The sequence below is a fragment of the Hordeum vulgare genome, chromosome 1H, assembly GCF_904849725.1.
Source record: "Hordeum vulgare subsp. vulgare chromosome 1H, MorexV3_pseudomolecules_assembly, whole genome shotgun sequence".
Classification (NCBI taxonomy): Eukaryota; Viridiplantae; Streptophyta; class Magnoliopsida; order Poales; family Poaceae; genus Hordeum; species Hordeum vulgare.
The window spans coordinates 401886462-401902673 of record NC_058518.1 but is presented as its reverse complement, the minus strand read 5'-3'; the positions used below and the strand labels follow the sequence as shown (position 1 = coordinate 401902673).

The window sequence follows — 16212 nt, the reverse complement described above, 5'->3', positions numbered from 1 at the left end:
ACGGACCTGATGTTGTGTGAGGCATCCAAAGTTGGATTTAGGAGTGACGAAGCGAAACATGATGTCACTTTTCATGCAGCAGCAGCTCCCACTCCTAGCATGTGCAAAGAAACTACTAATGGCTCGTCTCCGCAACAGCAGAAGAAACGGGATACTAATACAGGAACTGCCAATGCATGTGTCACAATTTCATCTCCACAGCAGCCCAAGCAGCTTAACAACTTGGAACAAGGTAATACATCAACTGCTCAATCCACCGTCATTGCCTCGTCTATGCAGCAAGCCTCTCAGCCGGACAACACAAAGAGTGTTGATCCAGGAGTTGTAGTTGGGAAAACAAATGCTGACAAAAAAACCCATAAGAGTGAGAGTGAGAACAACATTGGAGATGATCGCAACAATGCAAATGGAGAAGATATATGCAGTCGCGTGAATCTGATTAGGAGACCAGGAGAAACAAATCTCGAAGACGGGCCTTCATTTGGATTGTTTGAACTTGGAAGCCCCGATGCCTTGCTATTTCAGGATGTGCCACAAGTTGAATCACCTCCACGATCGCCTGCTGTTGATATCGAGTCTTTCATGGAGATTCGAGCGAGGAGCCCTTTGTTTGATAACCTTTTTGCTGCCGCTGCTTCACCCGGTCCTGTTTATGATGTCACTCCACTCGCGACGTTCCCGCCAATATCAACAGGCCCTGCAGGTTTATATAAGTCGTTCCCGTGATTTTTTGTTTACACAACATATCATCCTTTCTTTGTTTTTTGAAACTTAGCACATGCATGATTCAAAACTGTTACTCATCCGCTGTCTTTTTTTCATTTTTTTGGGCAGAAGCATGTATTGATGATACAATAGAGGAGGCACAGGTTGAAGTCAGCAGCGGGCAAGGCCATGATCAGAAGCATCCTACACTTAAGAGAGCTGCACCGACCGAATCAACCGCAGCAAAGTTGCCGAAAATGAAGAAGAAAAAAATTGATGCAATGGATGATGCGATATACCAGAGGTAATGTTGTACCAATTATAAGATAAAGGACCCACCCCGAGGCGAGCCACTGTAAGTTTTTTTCACGCTTTTGCTCTTTTGTGTGCTGAGAGAAAATAAACCAAAGGAATAGTTTCACAACTTCTAACCAAGTTTCTGTCATCTCTTGTAACAAATTAGCCCTTCGTTCATAAGGATAGGTGGTTTCGATATTTCATTCAAACATTTCAGCAACGGGCTCAAAAAGCGGGCTCATGTGAACAATGAGGTGATGTCACTCTATATTGAAAGTTTCAACATTGAGCACATGTACAGTTCAAGCAAGCCAAGGAAGTTTGCATTCTCACCACATGTTGCTGTGAGTTAACTATCATGTTTTTTTCCCTATTGTTGTCACTTGTGATTTCGAAACGCAACATAGTCGGTTTTAGAAGACAGCCACATTCCCTTTTTTCACCTTCTTTTTTGTTGCAATTTTTTTGCTTATATATGCAGTCAAAACTCTGTGTGGACCCAAGTTCATTCAATACAAATTCCTGCACGAAAGATTTGAAAAGGGCCTGTGAGAAGAACGACATTGCCAAAGCTGACCAAGTAAGGCTTTTTGTTCATCAAAGTTCTGTCTACAATTGCAATAATTTTTTTCTACCTTGTTATGCAACTATGCCCTTATATCATTATAGCATTCTTCTTTGTGAGAGAGGAATTGCTTTGCAGTTTCTTCCATCTGTTACAAAAGTTATTTTCTACCTTTGCTTTGTTTTTCAGAGGAACAAGTTCATTTGTTCTGCTTTGCCAAATAAGTTCAGAAACTTAGTTCGTTGTTCTGCAACTAAGTTCATTGTTCTGCAACTATTTTCAGAAACTAAGCAATTGTTTCTGCAACTATGTTCAGAAACAACCATCCACGGCACCATCCAACCATCGTGACCCTTTTTTCTTCTTTATTTTTTGCAGTTGTTCTTCACCATTGTGAAACAAGACCATTGGACGGTCGTTGTTCTAAACTTGATTCATAAACAGTTCAATGTGTTCGACTCCAACATTAGAGACTCTGATTATGTCAGCATCCTCGAGAAGCCTTGTTCCAATTTGGTATGGGGTAGCATTTTGTTTTTCTTCTTTTTTCACCATGTTTTTTTTTCAAATTAATGTTTCGGAAGCAACCAGTCTTACATTTTTGCAGATAGAGAACTTCAAAACTTTGGTGAGAGGAAGAAACCCTTGGAAGCACAATCTTGACATGTTTGAGCGCTTCAGTCCATCAGGCTACCCACAACAGTCAACAACGTACTGTTTTCCGCAACTATACATTATTTTTCTGGCAACTTTTTATTTCATATATGTGATCTCATTTTTCTCCAACCTTTTTTTTACTGGCAGATTTGATTGCGGCTTGTTTGCTATTCTGTACATGGAGAACTTAACTGTAAGGGGGTTAAAGCCATTCAATACAGTATGACTTTTTGCTTTTCCTCTTTTTTTTCTACTCATTTTTTGTGTGGAATCTGTGTTGCAGAATCTCTTTTCCGGACACACTGGCTTTTTCCTTTTTTTGCTAGTAGTATCTAAACATGTTTTTTTCTTTTGTTGCCGTGTATGATCAGGACACAACCTCGTTGCTCAACTTCCGCAACTACATCGCAGCAAAGCTTTTCAAACATCCGCAAAACACCCTCAGCTCGAAGGAGGAGCTCGAAAAGTTGCTGAAGAAGTCCTAGTTTCAAGTGAAAAGACGACTGCAACAAGACCTAGCTAGTAGTTTTAGGCTTTTTTTTCAGTGCATGTGTGCGCGACATGTGTTTTTGCAACTGAGTTCTCTAGTTACCTCATCCTGATCCTGATGTGTTACAGAGACATTACCTGATCTTTTTTGTCATTGATCACATGTAGCTGGGCATGCCATCTTTTTCGAGCATGAGAAATATAATTTGCAGTTACCTGATCCCTGATGTGTGAACATGACAAAATACAAATGGGCAGTTACCTGATCCTGATGGTGTGTTTCAAAATCATTTTTTCATGTTTCTGTAATGTGTTTTTTCATGTAACATTTTTGGTACAGTGGTAATCTTTTTTAATGGATGCATCTCTGCAACATATGCACGCCATGCAAAAATGAAAATCAACATAACGAAGATTATTTCTGTAAACAAGATCACGAACAGGGGACAAACTGTATGTTTGCTGCAACTTTTGCATGACCATTTTTTGCAATGATTTCTACAGCACGACCTCTGATGCGGATGTTTCCGCAGCAATACCTCGGTTTGCGAGGCTGATATTTTAAAAAGAACAACCGGTGGACGCGTAGCAGCCCCATCTCACATCAACTTTTTTTCAGTTTTTCTACAACAAATTATTTGGGAGCAGGTTCATTGTTCTGTTTCTACAACAAACCAAAATGAAATACTTTGGGAGCATGGGACAACTAAACAGGCAATTTTTCTACAACAAAGCATTTTGTTACAAAAAAATTACACACATTTCTGAAACAGGATTTCTAGTGTAACTCAAGTTCACAAAACATTTCTGCAACAACATTTTCTACAAAACATGACCTTCATTGCAGAAAATAGTGTATAAAAAACTTTTGTTGCAGAAATTTAAAATAGTATTTTATTGCAAAAAATAGATAAGAAAAAGATTCTGGAACAAGTATCAGCCTCTGTTTTCCAAACACTGAGAGCAAGTACTTTTTTTTTACATTTACCATGATGAAAATAAAACAAAAATTTTGTCTGTTGTTTTGTCGCCTCCCTGTTTCTGTCTATCTTTTCCCTACAAGTTCAGTTGCGTCATTTGGACAACTCTTTGATCATTTGCCATCACAGCTCTCAAGTATTGACATTTTGGGACTGCATGTCCAACCCCAGAGCAGAATTGGCATTTTGAGGGCGCTGCTGCCGCCTCCATCGCAACTTTTAGGGTGCCACATGTCTAAATATTGTGTCCCAATTCATTGCAGTGCTTGCAGCGAACAATCCTTTTTTGAGCCGTTGTCTTGTCCGATGTTGTTGCTTTTTTCCCTTGTTGTTTCATCTTCTTTTTTTGTTCATCATCTCGCTGCTCTACAAGCGTCTTCTTTCTCTTCTCTCTGTCAGTTGGTTGGCCTTTCTTAGGCACACGAGCTGGGTTTTGCAGCATATCGGAGCGTTCTTGTTGTGGCATGTCACCATTCACTGTTACCGTTGTCGCAACAGGTGGTGTTGGAGGTTCACTCTGTTGCGTGGCTTGTTGATCAGGCATGGCTCCTCTCTTGGCCGCTGCTATGGCAGGCTCAAGGGCTTTAATTGCATCATCCAATATTCTATAGGCATCATCATTGCAACATGCATTAGAGGCAAGCCATGTCAACCTTCGACACAAGGAGTTGTATTTCAGTGTGTTTGTCGAGGGGTGCCCAAAGTCCAGCAACCTGCCAGTCCTACCCACGCTTGTAGTGGCTGCTTCGGACCATCTCTCCAATAAGTATTGTTGTCGAATTGCTTGCACATTGAGATGAACCATCGCCCTTATTATGTGTGCACAAATCAGCCCATTCATCTCAAAGTAGTGGCAGCTGCACTCAAACAACCCTTCATCCTTCACAACATGCACAGAATACGGCTTCGGGTTGTCATAGGATGTTGCTTTCAGCTCAAACACGACACCTTGCCCTTGGTGGTCAGTGTCTTGGTTGACAATGAAGCCAGTAGATGCTGTCACCTGTTTCTGAAACTTACCGAAGACAGTGCGGGTGTAGTACGCAGCAGCTTGGCGCTCGATGTTGTAGCTGCAAGAACATAAAAAGAGATAGGTCAACAACAACATTTTTATTTTGTTTTTGAATTTTGGGCAAAGCTCAAAAGTGTGCCTACCGAGAGTATAGAGGCGGAGCTGTTGTTTCACCACTGAATCCAGCATTGTCCTCACGATCAAGCATAGTTTCTTGACACATTTCATATTGCTGCACAAATCTCCAAACGGAATCAGCTGGTCGAATCAGGGTCTTAAAATATGAGTTGAGCCCCTCAGACCTGCGTGTTGTGCTCGTGAACGGGAAGAATTTGTCCTTGAAATATGCTGGAGCCCACGTGCGCCTTGTTCGCCACATATTTTTGAGGTGTCTGTTTTCTGTAACTTCAAAACAATGCAACATGTGCTGCCATGTTTCCTCAAATTCCTCCACGGTTTCGGATTGGTTGATACAAGTGTAAAACACATCTGCAAAAGCCCCATCTCTGCTCAATAGCCTTCCCAACTTGGACGGTGCATTGCTAAGCACATGAAACTCGCAACACCTATCGCAAGTGTTCGGGAACACTTGATCAATGGTTGTTGCCATCGCTTGGTCCTGGTCAGTCATGATGTTTTGGTAGGATGCTCGTTATCCATCGCAACCATCCACTGCTGGAAAACCCACTTAAATGTGTCAATAGTTTCATCCGGCAACAGGGCACATCCTAGTGCAATTGTCTGGAGGTGGTTGTTTACACCAACTATAGGAGCAAATGGCATGTTGTATCTGTTTGTGCAGAATGTTGTATCGAAGGGTACAACGCCCTTGTTCTCCCATCAACCCAAAACAATGCAGTCACTGAGTTTGTTGCAGGATCTTGCTGTTTCGCAAAGAAAAACTCTGGATTCTCACCCTTCCTCCTCTCAAAATACTTCACTGTCATATCCATGTCTCGGAATGTTAACCCTCTACGGAGCTTTGCACGTTCATTTGTAACATCTCTTTTCACATATGGGAGTATCCTAGTGTCACCTCCATGGATCCTGCCAAGGACGCTCATGCATTCTGAATTGGAGAGGTTCACATCATGCAGCGTCAACAACAGTTGGTAATCCTCGCTGGGTATGCTGCGGTGCGAGCGGTAGTACCTAACACGCTCCGGCTGATCCATCATCGGATGTGTATGCTCCGCAACAAAACAAGTCACTGTCCATCTCCCCTCCCTTAGCCCAACAATCATATGCGCCTTACAATCATGACGGACCATTCTGTTTTTTTGACGTTTTCTTGTGACATCCATCCCCTCACTAGGCTGCCTGCTAGAGTTGCTGGTTCCAGTTGCAATGCTCTCTGAACTGTTGTTGGTTTCCGTTTTAACGGGCTTTCTAGCGTGCACACATCCAAAGACCCTTTTTATGAGGGTTGCATCCTCTTTCTTTTGACCTCTCTTCTGGGTGAATTTTGAAGTAGATATATGCATTCCAAACCCCAACTTGAAGGCATAGTCATTGTAGAATTTGCGAGCATCGTCAACTGTGTCAAACACCATCCCAACATAGGGCGGCAGCGGCTGCGAAGAAACATCTCCATCATCTGAATCATATTGCTTGCATCTTCAGCAAACAACAAACCTTCTGAATCTTCGACATCAGGAGCAGAAAAATTTCCATGGACATAGCTTCCTTCACCTTCAGTTACATGTTCCTGCAACACAATTATTGTGCAACAGTCACATCATACTTCAAAAATCACATATGATAGTTGGAACAAAATCAAAATCAATAGTAACTGAAATTGGGAGCAGGGGGGCAACTAAACAAGCATTTTTTTCAGGTTCTGTTTCTGAAACTAGACAATTGTTTCAGAAGCTATAGAGGCTCATTTTTGCTTTGTTTTTTGAGAGGAACAGGTTCATTGTTCTGTTATTCCAACTAATTTCAGAAACTAGGCAATTGTTTCTGCAACTAAGTTTAGAAACATGCTCATTCTTTCACTAGTAAAAAAATTCAGGAACAGGTTCAGAAACTAAGCAGGTTCAGGAACATGTTCAGAAACTAGGCAGGTTCGGGAACAGGTTCAGAAACACACAGGTGTTCATTCTTTCACTTTGGATCACAACTACAGTTTCAGAAACTTGATGTCTCACCGAATTTTGTTGACGGGATCTGCTCGATGTGGGTTCAGGAAACACCACCGAAGGATTTGTGAACCAACTTGAAGATCCAGCTCGCGGCGGAATCTCCCCGAAGGCGCTTGGAGCTGAGAAAGATAGACGTGCTCGGTCAGCTAGGTTGGCGTCCGATCCGACCATCTGGCGCGCGATGTGGTGCGCCATGGAGTTCAGGCAGGTTGCGGGCGGCGTAGGTTTGTCGGGGCCGCGGTGGTTTGCGGGGCAGCGCCGTGGTGGTTGGAGCAGTTGCTACCGGGGCGGCGCCGCGGTGGTTGGAGGCGGTCGCTGCGGGGCGCACAGTCTGTCGGAACCGCGACAGCCTATTAGTTTCTGAAACTGAGCAGCAGTTTCAGGTTCTATTTGGTCGGAAGATATCGGATCGGACGGACGACATCGCTTGTATCGGACGGCTATAACGGTGGTGGATATTTCTTACGTATCCGTGGGTGGACGCGTAGCGTCTCCCCGGTAAAAACGTGACTAAATTGTATGTCCGTTCCCGGGGCACCACTTCTGAAACAGGTAAAGGTTTTTATTTGTTGCATCTACTGAAAAGCAGGAGATATCGAATGTCGAGTCGGATTCAAATTCCTCTGAAATCTTCTCTTACCTATTTACTCTTGGTGTCTTGTTGTGTGATACTCCCTCAGTACATAAATGTAAGACATGTATTTTTTGCGGGGTAAAATGTAAGACATGTTAGGTCACTAACACAGTGATCTAGAACGTCTTACATTTGTTTACAAAGAGAGTCCATGTTAAACTTCTCATCGAATGCATTGCCGTCAGCAAGGCATCATATCCGCAAGTCATGCTAGCACATGGATGAACAATGGTAATGGAGTTTGCACAACATGAAAGGTACCTAAAGCGCGGCGAGTTTATGTTACGGGTCCATGTTGCATCCAGGACCATGTTTGACAGCGCTTGCCAGAACCACGGTAAACATAGCATTCCACCGAACGATACGTGTTGATGGTGCTCCATAAAAAGAGTGGTACTCGGTAGGGGCATTGAATTGAACCAAATTCCGCTTTCTTGACGGTGAAACGTATAATACGCTCCTGTGTTCAAAGGGCGTCCACGCCAGCCCGCCGACGCAAAGGCCAAAAATCGAGTTAACGGGCCTATTTTGCCTTTCTCGCAAAGGCCCATAAAAGAACTCTTCTTCCTCGTCGTCCGGTCGCCCCTCTCGCCAAAACCCTAGCTAGCTAACCCCCCCTCCTCCCTCCGGAAACCGCAGTAGCAGCGCCGATGGGAGGGTCGCGGCGCAAGTTCAAGCGAACCCGCACCAAGGTGCGCGTGGGGCTGCCGCGCAAGAAGCCGCGCGAGTTCAAGCCGGCCTTCGACCTGCCCGAGGCGCTCGCCGCCGCCGCCGCTGCAGAGGCCGGCGGCCGCGTGCCGAGCTGGGACGCGGAAGGCAGCGTCGTGAAGAACTACTCCGCTTTCGGGGTCGTCGCCAACCCCAACCTGCTCGGCGCCCACGCCCGCGGCACGCGAGGCCTCGTCCAGAGCGCCTCGCTGCAGGCGCCCGACATGGACGCCTTGCGCGCCCCCGTCGACGAGTTCGGGCCCGTTGACACCGGCAGTGACCTCGAGTGCGACGGTCAGTCCCCCACCCCTTCGCCTCGTCTGATAACTTGGACCGGCACGCCAGCTGGTGAATTCAACGTTTCATGCCCAGTTTCTTCGGGATATGTGGCTAATTTGGTCATGCTGATGGGAACCTTAGGTGCCTTATTGATTAGTTTTGGTGAGTGTGCAAATTTGGTGGATCAATTGGTATGGCATAGCGCGGTTTGTCAACCACGCGTGATGGTTTGGCTCCTCTTATTCTTGTTGTTCGTTTATGTTTGGGCATATACAGATGGTTTGCCTCTAGATTTGATTTCCTTTGTGCTGTGAATAATCCGTTGAACTGCCAGAGCAATGAAATGATCAGTCTGTAAAATAAGGCCGTCCAACACATTTCTCCTCAAAGTTTTAGGTTTGCTGTTTTGCTTGGAGATGTTTGTGTTCAATCTTTCTTTTACTCTTGACATAACTTGGGAGTTTTGATAAATATTACTTTGTTCTCCAACAGTCTGCTTCCAATGGGATGAGTTTTTTTTTTTGGCTGAAATAGCAGTAAAGGTCATGGTATGTTTTATGCACAAAAGAGAAATTCACATGGCTTTCGATTTACATAATTTGTGATATATTATCACTCATGTTTTTTGGATCAAGAATTGATACTATGGTTAGCATACTATCCATCAAAGTTTCAAAAGAAGCAATTACTACTTTGTGAAGACGCATTATTTCAAATGTAATTTGAATTGGAACTGCTTTCAACAGTTCCTGGATTTGAGTTTCTGTTTTAACTTCTTATTCATAGTATATTCTGAGCTTTATGCTCAAGTGTTGGTGTCATTTGAGGAAATTTATATAGAAAGATGCAAGGTATTGCACAATAAACAGTTTGCTGTGGCTGGCAATACAAACACTGCTTCTAAAGTTCAGGAAGCAGCAGAAGCTCAGTAGCTGCAGTAGTTGGTTTCTGATTCAACTTAGTACTGGGGTATGCGAGGAAGAACAGAGTTGTAGTCAACAAGTTAGAAGTCCTATGCTCCTACAGTATAAACTAAGTGATCTTGGAGCACATCCTTCCGGCTCAGAAATATTTTACTTCTTCCTAAACAACCAGAAAATTTACACATGAAGATGGCTGAACAATTATATTCTGATTTAAAGTTCCATGATTGTTTTTTGATTTCTAGCCTGTGCAAAAGTATGCAATTAATTGAGAGTTTTGAAATATATATTTTTGGGCTTCTCGGTCTTGTATGTTTTATGCAGACGGCTGATCAATACATTTTCTCAAGAAAGTATGCAGATACATAATTCATTTAATATCGACATCCTAGATTTATTTCTGTGATTATTTAGTTTTGCAGGCCTATTTTTGAATTTTTGAAAATTCAGAGGGCATATGTGTTCTGATGCAAGAAATCTTAGTCCTAGTTAGTTAACTGCAAAAAGAGGAGACGCCTTTTGAGTATTGACAAGCAATAGTACTACTGTTTCCTCATCTCATCCTCGCTATTCAAAGCATGCATCATCTTGCACCACTACTGTCTTCTCAGAATATCCCATACACTCGGTAGGTTACTGTCGCAGAGAGTGTAACAATTGGCATGATGGCAAGTTTTCCAAAACATTAACATGATTTTGAAAGAAAAACCATTGCCCAATGGTAACAGCAGGATAAGTCCCATCAATTAGTGCTCCATTCTTTTAATAAAAAAATGTGGTTCCCTTAGATGTTCCAAAGCCACGGAATAGTAAAAATCCAAGTTCAAAATTGTGTTTGTTTTTACAAATTGAGTATGCTGTGAAAGACAAGGCCTGTCAAGTTTTTGTCCTGATAAGATGGTTTCCTAATATCCAAGGCCCAGAAAATATTGATTTTAGTGTATATTGAAGACCAATTGAAATGCACTGCTTTTAGCATGCTCTCTGAAGGCTATGAAACACTGCTTATTTCTAGTATTCTATTTGACAATAAGTCTTTACGTATTTTTAAAAAGTTCTCTTTCTTTTCTACCAGCAATATCAAAAGATAATGCCCTAAGAAGCTATGAAATGTACCTAGCAATGTTCTGTCATAGTAATAGCTTTGTTATGACAGCAAGACATTATGTTATCAACTCGATGGCTTAATACAGTGTGTTTTTGCTTGGCATAGCAGGACATTTTGTTTGTAACTCAATGGATATAATTTCTTGTCTTCTTTGTTTAGCACCTGAGGTGAATTTCTTTATTGACATAGTATAGTAGTTAAAATGTTACTGTTATCTTTCTTTGAGTTGTTTGATCACATAAAAAGGGTATCTGTTATGGTGTATATATTTTTATTTTGGTTTACATAGTCTTACGTATATTGAAGACAGTAAGAGTGATGATGTACTTGTGTACGATCTCATGGAATTTTTTCTATGCAATGTAGATCTAAAATCTGCACTTGGGAAGAAAAGGAGGGATGGCAAATCTGCACCTTTGGAGCCACTAACTAAAATTCAACGACTATGTATTGGCAGATTAATAGAGAAGTATGGTGACAACTACAAGGTATAACCCAATTTTTGAATATGTTATTTTGTCGAGCGTATGATTAATATGTATGTAGATTCTGAGAACGTAGACTGAAGAGAATCCCCATGTTTGCAGGCCATGTTCATGGATACCAAACTGAACTCAATGCAGCACTCGGTGGGTACATTGAAAAAGCTCTGCGAAAGATACCATGTTGGTGGCAAGGCCATCCTCTATCCAATGTAGCGTTCTATGAATCTAGATTTCACTTTCAGTCTGTACCCTATTTCTCCCACTGAATGGGACGTGGAGATTTTGCCTGTGAACAATGTAACTTCTGATGACTACAATATAAGAATGAGTTTGTTTTATGTTGGAAGTTCCAACTCATTTTAACTGTTCGGGGACTTAAGCACAGCCTGTCCCTTTATATTCTTTTGTACAAGAGTTACCGGTTAGAGATAATATGATATACCAGTAGCAACTCTTGAGATACTCGATGGCATTATAAAAGTAAAAAAAGGATGCAAATTGCAAATGAAAGCTCTATACGTTCACTGTTAAGTAGCATTTGGCTATACCTCTGTCTAGATAAGCAATAACCATGCTACACCAAGATCACACATGCTTCGCACCCCTTTCAATCATTTCTCACGTGCACTCCATCTAAAGCACACCATTTGTTCTTGTCAACTCTGCATCTGGACTGTCTAAATATTGATCAACGTTCTGGATACCTCGTTTACGAAAACGGTTTTCGTTAGCATTAAACTAATCGCACGCCCCCACCTCGTCTCGTCAATCCCGGCCGCAACCTCTCGCTATTTCTCCCCGCTCGGCCCGTCCCCGCTCGCCAGGCCGCCGCGCCGTGCCGCTCGCAAGGCCGCCCCGCCGCGCCGCGCCGCTCCTCCCGCCGCTCGCCGCACTCGCCGCGCCGTGCCGCGCCGCTCGCCTCGCTCGCCGGCCGGGCCGCGCTCGCCCCGCCTCCCCGCGCTCGCGCCGCTGCCGCCGCTGGTGTTGGAGGGGCCACTGCCGCCGCCGCCGCCTACCTGCCGGAAACAAGGCATGTGCGCCGCCGCCGGACCCGCCTCACCGGCCCAGTACTAGGCGCCGGACTCATCCTCTCCCCTGCTGCTGCCTCCCGCCGCCTCCCCCTTCCTCCTCTGGATATCGACGCCGCCGGCCATCCCTCGGCCTCTTCTGGACACAAACGTCGGGCGTCCATCCCTCTCCTTCAAGCGAACCAGCCGCCGGTGCTCTCCTTTCCTACAGCCCACGGTGAGCATCCCTCTGTTCCTCTTTTTTTTTGTACGCTAATTTGCTAGATGGATGGATGGATTGATGCCTTCTCTATGATGTTAGATGGATGTATAGATGGATTTCTGTATGCTGTTAGATGGATGAATCATGATGTTAGATGCTGCTACTAGATGCCTACTACGTATATGCTATTAGATGGATGGATAGATGTCTTTCTGTATGATGTTAGATGGACGAATGATGATGTTAACATATACCACATGCTATTAGATGCTGCTACTGTAGAAGTTTTTATGAATGATGTTGTTAGATGAACACATGTTATTCCTCTCTTTCTCCTGTCTTTGCTACTGTATGAATGATGTTGTGAAGTTGTGCATAGTGGGCCAATCCAATTTCTCTATGCTGGTTCTGTCCATTGATGGTTGCTCGGCTGGTGAACCATAACTTAATGCATCCATGATTGACTATCAAAATTAGGCAGAGCCATAAGGCAACAATGTTATATTGATCTGCATAATTTAATACATTATCACTTTATTTTATAGTTGCAAGTGTGCTCATACTCTGTGTATAGAAATAACAAGCATTTTTCTGCAAAAAGATTGCAGTTCTTCAATGTCAATGCTCAGAAATGTTTCTGTACTAATTCATGAGTATAATCTACTCTTTTGACAGACATATTTGACTATTTTTTGCAGCAAAATATGGGATGCACTAACAGGAAATGAGCTACATTCATTTGAGCACAAGCATATAGTCCGTGCATGTGCCTTTTCTGAGGTAATGTTTGTTGACACAAAGGGCATGCTTGGTTTGCTACCCAAAATCATCTAGCCATTGTTTTTGTAAAAATCGACAACTTTTTGGGAGATTGGCAAAACAATTTGGTTGTCAATTTTTTGGCTTTGCCCAATTATTGGCAAGCCAAGTTTTGTCTTCAAGCCAAGCATGTCATTAGTTTTCCCCTCTCTTCCGACATCTGTACACCAAGGTTGCTGGTTATTCTGTCTTTCTTCTCCCCCTTAAGATGATATGTGTTGTATTCTTCTCCCTTCTGTCATTTTTTGGTCCCTCCAGACTTTCTGAACTGAGGCCTGCCAGTGCTACTTCTTGCAACCTGCCACAAAATATGAACTATTCAACAAATATATTAGCTCTGTTTTTTACATCCATCAGCGCATCCCATTGGCGTGAAATCATGTCTATGATAGTTAAGGTGTTCTGTATGCTACAGTAGTCAGTTAGAACTTTCCTCCATAACGTTCTAAACCTAATCAAACCGCTGATGCAACTGCAGGATACACACATGTTGCTCACTGGAGGTGTGGAGAAGATTTTGCGTATATACGATATGAATCGTCCAGATGCAGCTCCAAGGGAACTTGACAAAACACATGGTTCTGTACGAACTGTTGCTTGGCTTCACATTGACCAATCTATTCTAAGTTCCTGCTCTGATATGGGTGGAGTGAGGTTTGTCTGGAAAATATCTTTAAAATTTGAAGTTAGTATGAAAACACATGTGCAAGCTTATTATACTTGTTCTCCTTATTACACATGTTATGGGATGTGAGAAGTGGAAAAATTGTGCAAACTCTTGAAACCAAGGCACCTGTCACCAGTGCAAAAGTAAGCCAGGACGACAGGTTCATCACTACAGCTGATGGCTCAAGTGTTAAATTTTGGGATGCGAATCAGTAAGTTCTTTCCTGTACGACCATTGTTCTGCATCACTTGCATTATTTGGTTCCTTAATATATTTTTTTGGTAATTTTGCAGTTTTGGGCTTGTTAAAAGCTATGATATGTCATGCACTGTGGAGTCAGCTTCACTTGAACCAAAGTCTGGGAGTAAGTTCATACCGATGCCACCAAGTGCAGACTTATTGATGATTTCTCAAAAGATAGCAAACATTATGTCGTGTCTAGATATGATTGGAAAACATGCTATGTAGTGCTACTACACCAGCCGAAGTACGAATTATAGTCCCTCCTTAATTCGGACACTCACGAACTAGCTTTTGCAATTCACTCTAATCATTCAATATGTTGAAAACAAGATCGGATGTTAAATAACCATAGGAACAACACTCGACCGACAAGGCAACAATGAGCATGTGTATCATCAAATTTTGCGGGTTCTTCATTTTACTCCTTAGCCAACTACCACCTACTCCCTCCGTCTGGCCAAGTTATGATTGACCCGGTGACAATTGCCACGGGGAAGGTAATTATCTTAGTGCTCACTAAAAGTTTTAGCTGCATACAGTATATAAAACTCTTGATTTTAAGTATAGTGAACTAATGATGGGTATGTTTGATTAAGTCTGACAAGCAGATCTCTCTTGCATCTTATGAAGCAGTGTGGCAGATTTGGAAAGAGATAAGTGGAGATTTCTTTTAGGCCAAAGATGTGAGTCCGAAAGAGTTAGTTTCTGAAGTTATTTAGAGTGTTAACCTTCCGTTGGAGGTTTTGGCAGTTAGCCTTTGCTGCTGTACAGCCGAGCTGACTTATTGACATGCTCCAAATTTTCTTTCTACTTTTTAAATCTTGTTATGTTGCCTCTTGGGTAGGTTTCAACCTGTTTCCTGTAGAAAAAATAAGATTGCAAAAGTACATTATTAGTATGTATCAATGGTAGTGCATAACACATCAGATTGTACACAATGATGGCCCTTTGTATGGAAGAACAAGTGAACACATCAACATGTATTTTTCGTGTTTGTACCTTCAATGTGGGTATCTTAATTTAAAACCGAAATTATATTTTTTTTTCTTCATTTTTTGTTTTTATTATGTTTCAAATACTTAGGCCCTGTACGGAGAACCTCCACTCCACAACTCCACTCCCGGAGCAGGTGGAGTTCGTGTTGAAAGTTGCGGATTAATGTACGTGAATTTTTATCTATATATATTATTGATATACGTGAATAACTCATACATATTATTACTATCTTGAAAATATAATAAGGAATTTTTTATTTTATAAATAAATTTAAAGCATCTGATTATACGTGCATTTGCACGTGCATCATTACTAGTTTAGTGTAAAGTAGATCCAGTATACACCTTCAAATATACATGAACATAATAACAAGAGCAAATAAACCAGCGATCCAACCATATATAGAACTAACCATCAAATTAGCTTGATTTTCACCAGCTTATATGGATCTTAACAAGGTGAGGGAATGTAACCATGTTAGGCAGATCGTGCAATCCAACAAGAACGAAATTGCTATACAGTTTGTACTACAACCCACCACATGTCCTTACAAATACCTTACAAATACACCCATACGGAAAGATAAATTACATTTAAATCTTTTTTTTGCGGGGTTAAAGGGATTTCATTGCTCAAGCAGGATGGAGATCCTCCATGCATAGTTCAGGTACATTAGCCGGGCCTGACTTAATCCACACAGCCGTCCTAGCTTCTGCACGACCAAACACAGCTAGTCTATGGCTGACAGAATTTTTGGAGCCTACTAATATGAGCAATAGAAGTATCCCTTTCACCAAGACGAGACTTGACTTCATTGATCATCATCGCATGTTGCTGTTTGTCCTCCCTTCGTGTCTGGATCGAGTTCAATGCCTCCAGACAATCCATTTCCACATCCACCGGGAGCGCCGACCATTGCAAAGGCAAAATCCAGTCCCTCCAAACAAGCCGCGAGGTCAGCTTGCAATGGATTAACGCAATTGTGCAGGCTTCTACACGCCGAAAAGATGATGGCACCATACATTCAATTTGGCTCTCCCCGGGGCAGGGGCCATCCACTTGATCGGAAGAGAGCCATGGCGCTCCACATGAGCTAGAGGATGTACATCTAAATCTTTTATAGGGTGCTGAACTCTTCTTCCTTTTGCATCCACCATAATCCATCATGAGAGCATATACATGGTGCTTTTGAAGCGAAGGAATACATATGTACATTTATTTTCTATACAAGATTTAAAAAAATATATAGAATTTTAAGAAGACACAAACAT

At 42.4% G+C, this 16212-nt stretch overlaps 2 protein-coding genes and 1 long non-coding RNA gene across 3 annotated transcripts; all 3 read left to right on the top strand.

Moving 5' to 3' along the window:
• The first annotated feature begins 1013 nt into the window (after positions 1 to 1013).
• LOC123412164 lies at positions 1014 to 1977 on the top strand. Its single transcript, XR_006613435.1, has 4 exons — positions 1014 to 1060; positions 1169 to 1346; positions 1484 to 1582; positions 1946 to 1977. It is a non-coding gene; the product is annotated as an uncharacterized LOC123412164 (long non-coding RNA).
• Positions 1978 to 8069: 6092 nt separating this feature from the next.
• Positions 8070 to 11324, top strand: LOC123440468. The gene is made up of 3 exons (XM_045117038.1): positions 8070 to 8485; positions 10868 to 10989; positions 11089 to 11324. The coding sequence occupies exons 1-3, from the start codon at positions 8134 to 8136 to the stop codon at positions 11197 to 11199; spliced, it is 585 nt and encodes a 194-aa protein (XP_044972973.1). The 5' UTR covers positions 8070 to 8133; the 3' UTR covers positions 11200 to 11324.
• On the top strand, positions 11206 to 14950 carry LOC123399648 (serine-threonine kinase receptor-associated protein-like). The gene is made up of 6 exons (XM_045094048.1): positions 11206 to 11314; positions 11811 to 12231; positions 12915 to 12996; positions 13514 to 13689; positions 13776 to 13913; positions 13996 to 14950. The coding sequence occupies exons 1-6, from the start codon at positions 11206 to 11208 to the stop codon at positions 14168 to 14170; spliced, it is 1101 nt and encodes a 366-aa protein (XP_044949983.1). The 3' UTR covers positions 14171 to 14950.
• The last annotated feature ends 1262 nt before the right edge of the window (positions 14951 to 16212 follow it).